Raw genomic sequence first — 7,907 nt, 5'->3', positions numbered from 1 at the left:
TAAATCAGATACTCCTGTAGAATACACATTTTTGGGAAATGAGCAGTTTACAAAGCCTGTAGCCCTTGCACAGTGCATCTGTGGAAGGCTGGCTTTCTGCCCACATGCATTGTATGACCAGCTATGTTAACAGTCAGGCATTTCCCGCATGCCTAATTTTCTGGGAATTTTCTTCAGCCCAGAGAGGGTAATTTTCATTGCACATTCTCTCAGCCCTTAGTCATGCTTTCCTTATGTTGAAGTCATTCGCATTGCCTAAAATGCCTTTCCTATAGCTTTTTTTTTTTCTTTTTACAGTGTGTCCTCAGACATCTGAGGTAATGGATAAGCTAAATAATCCTAAATATGAAGCAGCATTATGCATGAAGGAAAAATGTGTACGTGTTCAGGGCCTATTATCTCAGCAGAGCTGAGATGACCACATGCTCTTTTAAGGCATCCGCTACGCACTCTGCCCCCTCACTGCCATCCAGGGCCTGCTCGGGTGAGGGTTGCAGCGATCCCCCACATCCATACCCCCCAAGCAAAGCCCAACGCACAGCAACTGCTCTTCTTTCCAATGCAACAGAAAGCCCTGTGCCATAAACCAGAGATGTCTGGTTTTATAGGCATCTCTCATCCCTTCATAGCTGTCTCTTTTCCAGATGACAGCAATAGCTTGCTTAGATAACTCTTTATCCAATACAAGTTATTTTACAGGTTACAGGTATTTGTTCACCTACTGCTCTTTCCTGAGCCTTTCCATCTCTGCTCTAACTTTCTTTGAACGAAGCAATTGTGCATGCAAAGGGCATATGGCAGCCAACATACAGACACACCACAGCTTTAATTAGTGGCATAATGATGTTTTCTGCCTGGCTCTCAGCTTAGCTGACAATCTCAATGAGTCTAGCATCTTATTTCTGTAGTAACCATCAGTCAGGGCGCGTTATTTCATATGTGAAGTTCACTTTGTCATTCTCCCAGCCCATGCTGCACATCATTTTACATTTATCTACACTGACTTTCATTCACTGCTTTATTGCCCTGTCTCTGCTTCTTTGGTTCCTCAAGTTTGCCTCTTCACGTCTGGAGAAATCATCGACAGCAGAGAAGGAAAACAGCACTGTAAGGATGAAGAGGGGCCAGAGGGCCAAGCTGGTATTATGCCAGCCTGCCCATGCACTGTGGCTCTACACAGAGCGCACAGCTTCCCAGCACATGGTGACAACAGTGATGGCGAGCAGGCAGAGGGGTGGCAGAGCTGGAAGAGCCTGATCTGCTCACATGTCAGAGGAACGCATCTGCCCTGCCAACCGGAGTTGCCCAGGCTGCACAGCCTCATCTGGCAGTGACAAATACATGCTTAAAGGGACACCTGCCTCACCTTGTTAAGAAAAACACAAACAACCTAATACAGCACACTCTATAAATACACTTTCGAGTCTGGAACTTCCAGAAGACTCAGTTCTCCAGCCTGTTTGCAAACTGAACAACGCTGACACTCAATTACACAGAAGAAAATCATTACAACATCCAACCTTAATTAAAAGAACCCACAAAGAGTTGTCTGATAAAGCAGCAGGCTCAGTGAAGACCTGTGTCCTCTGGGACACCCTCACCCTTCACTTGTGAAGTAATGGAAAGTCAGAAGGAGCTGAAAGTATGCAACGTCTCACAGGACCTGATCCAGAGTGAGCAACTATGAGCTAAAGGAAAGTGTTCAGAATCTTATACATTGACAAATTTTCCTTCTATAAGGCTGGGAGCAGCAAATGACGTCTCTGTTTCTGAATTATACTAAAGAGCAGCTTGACAGCTGTTCTCTGGATTTTATTACCTTATTTGCTGAGACATTACATAGATGTCCACACTCATCTGCACTTTCTGCTAATTCCCTACCTGAAGTCGTCCTCTTTGGATTATTAATATTAGCAATCATTTCCACAGCAACCCTTTGTGATATCATAAATAGAGGATGATGACTTCATGTGGGGAATAAGCAGAGGTACAAATGATGAATTCTTAAGAAATAAGAGACAATATGTTCTAACTTTTGCATTACTAGAAAAGAAAGCCCCTACATAGACAAACAGTTGGACTTGATAATCTTTATGGTCTTTTCCATCCTGAGCAATTCTATAATTCTACGACAATAGCAAAAGCAGCTTTTCTGAGCCTTTCTGTTCTACCCAGGGATACAGGATGCATTGTAAGCACATGGGATATATGATGCTTCCCCCTAGTTGCCCATTCCAGAGGTGCTTCTGCAGCTGGGCCAGAAATTCCATAGCTTGTATGCAGGCACTGCACCCCTGCTGCAATGCAGGCTAACAGCACTCTGCTTCTTAAAGCTGGCACAGTGCAGGGACTAGGGTTAGCCAAGCCACAGTAAGAACAAAAGGCATTTAATCATCGGGAGGGGGGTAACTCTGCCAACACTCTAACAACTTCTTGCACCCAAGTCATTACAAGCCATGCTATGATCACAGCTTTGGATACAGACCGAGGGCCCAGTTGTCCAAAAGAGACTTTCTTCTCCTTTAAGCTTAACGTGGTTTTGGTAGGCCTCCCTTGGCCTCCATCAAAACAGAGGAGTTGTGTTTGTGATATTGTCCTCTGGGGAATACATCAGGAGATGAATGAACAGCACTGCTCCCAAAAGGAGATACTGAATCAGGGAACCTCTCAGATACTCTGGGATTGCTACTGAGCTGCTTGTGAGGGGACAGCATAGCCTGGCCATAGACAAGTTCCTAAGCTGAAAGCGGTGCCCATCAGCACCATCCAAGTCCTCACTCACCAGGGAAAGCGGAGGGACCTGTGCTCCGTGCCATCCAACAGGACTATGTGAGGGACAAAAACACCGCCCTTCTAGTTCACAGCGGATGCTGGGTCACTATTCTCCATGCAATCCTATAATTTGCCTTTGCTGCTGAAGCCCAACCTGACCGGCTGGCTCTCATCCCCTGCCATCTGGGCCAGAACGTGGGTTGTGCCCACGATGTGGACAGCAGAGCACCAAGCCATGCCAGCAGCACCGTGCCCACTGCCCGGCCTCTCCAGCATCACAAGACTGGAGCCCAGAGATGATACTTCTGGAAAGCTTTTGGCTCCATCAGTGGTACAGAACCCTCCCCAAGGCATTATCTGCCCAACAGCCGTGGCAAGCATTCAGCTACAGAATTACTGATGGGGTTAACTGCAAGAAAGAAATGCGCCCTGCGTACAGCAGAGGGAAGCTAATGTTTCAGATGTGTAAGCAAGGCAGGCCACAGTACTTTCTGTAGTTAATTTGCCTCTCTCTTTCACCAAGTTTCCTCGAGTACCGCTTTTCAGCTGCAGCCCAAATAAATATTCCATACTTGCCAGAGCCTGAAGAGGATTTCATGGTTAGAACGTCACTTGTGATTTATTGCCTGCTCCGTGCTCTATAATCCTAAACTCTGTGCACTCATTTTATAGTTCACTGGCACTGCTCTGTTACACACACGGCACTAAGCTCATGATAAACTGCACTCTGCCATACCCGAGCACCAGATTTCATTTATTCTTTTATTTTTAAGGAATTGTGTGGATACATGAGTTGCAACGGCAAGAACAATCAAGAAAAACTGCTGCCTTTCAAACAAAAAAACCCTATTTTAAATATAAATGTTAGCCTAACCTAGCACAACAGCTCACTTGTTGGCCACCAAGACACATTGGAGGACAAAATGAACGTAACTACCACAGGTGCTCAAAAGCAGCTCAATTACTTTTCTTGCTCAACAGGATTTCCAGTACAGAAGGTAGCCACCAAGGAGAGGCTCCCAACAGCAATCTCCTACAGCAGCCACACTGAGGGCTGCCCCGGGCAGGTGACTCAGAGGGAACCCAGGGACAGCAGGGCCACACATGCTGGGAGAAGAGGTGGACAGGCAACTATCGCTCCATTCACCGGCCAAAAGCCAGGCAGCAGCTGTTAATTTTCAGTATCAACACTTCATAGAAATTGCAGTTTTATTTTCACAAGGTTGCAAGACACTGATCACTTGCTGCAGTATTTTTTCATCAGAGGTAAGTGAACAAATACAAAAATCACTTGGGTCAAAAAGCAGGAATTCAACAATTGGACAAAGCTGCAACATGCAGCACTACCACTGCTAGCATTTCCAAGGGAGATGTATTACTTACATGCTTTCAAACAATTTCTCTGCGAACTCCAGCTCGCAGCATGTGAGCAGATGTGATTCTTATGCACACGTGAACATGCTACTCAGTCTTTGATGCACAGAAATACACTGAAAACTGGCATAACTGATATATTTTTTAAACAGTAGACTGCTAGTTTATCTCGTCAATGAGCACATCCTCTTCAAAATAAATCTTTTTTCCACTGTGCCTTGATTAATGGTGGTATCTACTGAATGGCTAGTTATCAGCATCATTTCATCAGTTTATCCAAAAAATATTTTTGGCTACAACAGCTACATTTATGCACTGCAACATGATTAACCGAGCTGGGCATACAGCCTTAATCAGAATGATGAGTTCTCAGATTAGCGCTGGCTCAGGTTCAAATTGCAGCTCTGAGCAACCAGTATTGTACTTGAATTTTGCTCATGTTTATAAACAGTCTATACAAGAGTAGGGTTGTTTGGATATCTGCAAACTCCATCAGGCTGCTGCTCACGAGGTGTTTTGAGCCTGAGCCTGAATATCTGGGATAGTGCATATTTCACAGGGGAAGATGCAGGGTACTTTCCATCCCAGACTAAATCAATCTCACGACATCAGGAACATCAGACCTTTTCAACCAAAGCCATTTGTCATAAATTCCTCAGGGCAGAGCAGAGGCTGGGAATGTACTCCCAGAGCTTCGTGCAGCGATTTCTAATGAGACAGTAATTTCTACAGCACGTTCGAGTGAACAAACAGACTTGCAGCCACTTCAAGCCACGCAGGGATCCACAGGACTGTCCTCGTGTTTCCTCCTGTTTTTGAGAGAAGGCTCCCTACCTCTGTTCACATTCACTGTTCATCAGAGCAATCAGGCTGCTATCCTATTCCCTCATAGCTGTCAGGCTGCAAATCTAAGGTAGCCAGGATCGCACTTTCCTCTCCTCCATAATTCAAGCAGCATCCTGCAGGGGAGATCCCGAGCAGATTTGAAACGTTGGTTTTATCTCAGCAGGGCACTAAGACATTTTAAATCTTCAACTGTCACAAAAGAGAGAAGGAAAAACAAACAACAAGTCTCTGCTGAGCTCTGATGGAATAAATGATGATGTTGGGAAATGTAAAGTCCCAGGATTATGCCCATGAAGGGAATTCATAAAAACTGGTAGGTAAATACGCAAGAAAAAATCTCTGCATAGCAATAAGAAGGTTTTCAGGCTTCCATCTTGCAGACAATTACAGACGTATTAAAGTAATAAGCATCACTAGTTTGCAGAAGCCAAGGAGGTATATGCACTACAAATGCAGGATGGGTTCCAAAGCTCTTTAGGATGAAGTGATGTTAATATCAGAGCTACATGTTACTTCCATAGTACACATTCTGTGTGGCACAGATTCAGATTGGTAGCCTTGGGCACCAATAGCATTGCTGTTCTTTAAAATAAATTTTGTATAATTAGAGCAAGAGACATAAGTCAGGTTGAGTAAGGTGCCTTTCAACTGAGGACTCCGGAGGGCTTTCTCACTCCAGCTATGCAGAGCTACTTCCGCTCCTCCTCACGTACAGCTGATTTTGTCCATGCATTAGTGATGACACTGCATTACTGAGGCTTCTGCAAAACTGAAGAATAATGCAAGTACTTATGTTCTTACTTAGTGGCAAAGTAGTAAGAGTAAACATAAGCTGAAAATGTGGGACTTGCTGTCATCACCAATAAGTAAATTTTGGTTGTACCTTTAAAGGCAAGTACTGATTAAAAAAAAAACTCCAGTGCTTTCAGATACACTCTGATTTACCTACATCTCAAAACAAAGAGCACAGGATGGCAGGACCCAGTCTGTCTCACAGAGACAAACTCCCTCAAGCTTCACACCATGGCTACACTTTGCTGTTTTGGTGCTTCAGCATAAGCTTCTGCTGCAAAGCATCAGTGCCTACAGCTGTGCTATCAGGCAGGAGCAGAGATGCTGATCTCTCAGGTTACCTACACATGTAATGAGATTCATAGCCTCAGGCACCTCTGTGCCCACATCTCCAAAATCCTCTGTACACATGCAGGGGAAGCCACTTCTGAGCTCAGTACAAACCACAGCAGCAATGGCCATTTCCCATGAACCATGACAGTGATAGTGCAGTGCTGACCTGCCGCAGTGTGTTACTGGCTAGCGAGTCTGTCAGCAAAGAGACCCAGATTCACAACCTCACTTCAAACTGAACTGTCCAAAGCCTCGAGAGAAGGGCAAGGCTCAGGTTAACAGCTCTCCTTGCTTTCTGCTGGAGCCTCACTACTATGACATGACATCCTGATGGGATCCGATAGGAAAAAGCAAACTGAATGGACCTTGACTCTGCAGCCATCTGGTGGAGGGATAGGGAGCTCTGGCCCCCAAGCCCTGAGGCTGCAGTAACAGAATTATTTTATCCTGTGAAAAATGCACACATGGGCCATTTGTACAGCTGGGACCATGCCCCTCTCCCTCCTCCTGCCATACCTTTTACGTCTTCTCTGGCAATTTTAAAAGCCACATGTCCTCACAGCAACATCTGAAGTAAACAGAGAACCACAGAGTGGTTTGGGTTGCAAAGGACCATGGGCTCCACCTTCTGCTAGAGCAGGTGACTCCAATGTCTCCTACTGCTCCGATGATATCTTCTTCCTCCCTCCTATCAACAAATTGTCACTTTCAGACAATAGAAGTGTAAATAATAACCCACGTATTCCATTTTATAAACTAATGTGCATAGCTTGAGCTAAATTAATATCACTGTTCCCTTACCCAATATAAACATTCTCTCTGGCTTATATATACAAGGTAGGCACCGATTTCCTCTTTCATTGATGTGCATATATTTAAAACCCCAGCATCCTTGAGCGGAGATTAAATACTAACCAAAGTTTGCCATTTAAAGAAAATTTTCATATGCTCTTTACCTTCAGGGCTTTCTGTGCAGCTTCACTTGACCCAATAGCAATCAGGTTTGGCCCAGCCATGCTGCAAAAACTCTTCAGATGCAAAGAATCATGAACAGGGACTGTGGAAACAGCATAATCCTGTATGGGAGCAGAAAACAGGTACTATAAATATTTTTAAGCTGTCTTATTTCCTTAATTATATTGAGACATTCCATAATTAATTGTGTTCTCTACAAATTAACAATAGCAACGTATCCCAGATCACAGTGTCAACTGCTTCTGTATGACATACCCCTCTGGACCAGCTTGCCTAATCTTGTGCACTGGAGTAAAATCCAGAGTACATTTCAAACAATACTGTTATTGCAGCTGTGAAGCAATACACTACAATGTGCAATTAAATGGTACGTACATAAAAACTATTCAGGGACCTGCACTAAGAACAATGCACTGACAGATGAGAACACTAAGAACATGTCAATATCCTTTCAGTCTCCCACTGCCCAAGTTACTTTTATACAATGATTCCGCATTTCAGATCCAACTTTGGTATGTTAGAGGATGCTCACACTTTTTCATTTTTTTCATTACTTTCTACTTTTTTTTTTTTTTAAAGAAATTGTAAGAAAACCATTTACAATTATGACAAGCGTCTTAGCCAGTACCATTTTTTCCACTCGTCTCAGCAGAGGACAGCTTATACTTCCTGTAGCACAGGTCAACCTACAAACCTTAAAAGTGTCAGCCAGAATTTCTGCTCCACGCTGATTTGTCCGCTTGGAAAGGCCTACAAAAAATTCTCTGCCTAGAATGAAAAAACAAGGAATGACACAATTACAGATTTTTTTTTTT

General features: G+C 44.0%; 1 protein-coding gene across 1 annotated transcript in view; it reads right to left on the bottom strand.

Annotated features, from left to right (window-relative positions):
- Positions 1-7,907, bottom strand: part of DDAH1 (dimethylarginine dimethylaminohydrolase 1) — a 49,328-nt gene that overhangs the window by 7,592 nt on the left and 33,829 nt on the right. Inside the window, exons 4-5 of the mRNA XM_010715962.3 lie at positions 7,787-7,860; positions 7,074-7,193 (exon numbers count right to left, since the gene is read on the bottom strand). Of these exons, the coding sequence (XP_010714264.2) occupies positions 7,074-7,193; positions 7,787-7,860 (194 nt within the window). The remainder of the gene's footprint in view (positions 1-7,073; positions 7,194-7,786; positions 7,861-7,907) is intronic.

Source organism: Meleagris gallopavo, chromosome 10, assembly GCF_000146605.3.
Source record: "Meleagris gallopavo isolate NT-WF06-2002-E0010 breed Aviagen turkey brand Nicholas breeding stock chromosome 10, Turkey_5.1, whole genome shotgun sequence".
NCBI lineage: Eukaryota > Metazoa > Chordata > Aves > Galliformes > Phasianidae > Meleagris > Meleagris gallopavo.
Note: the sequence above shows the minus strand (reverse complement) of the source record. Positions and strands in the feature narration are given on the sequence as shown.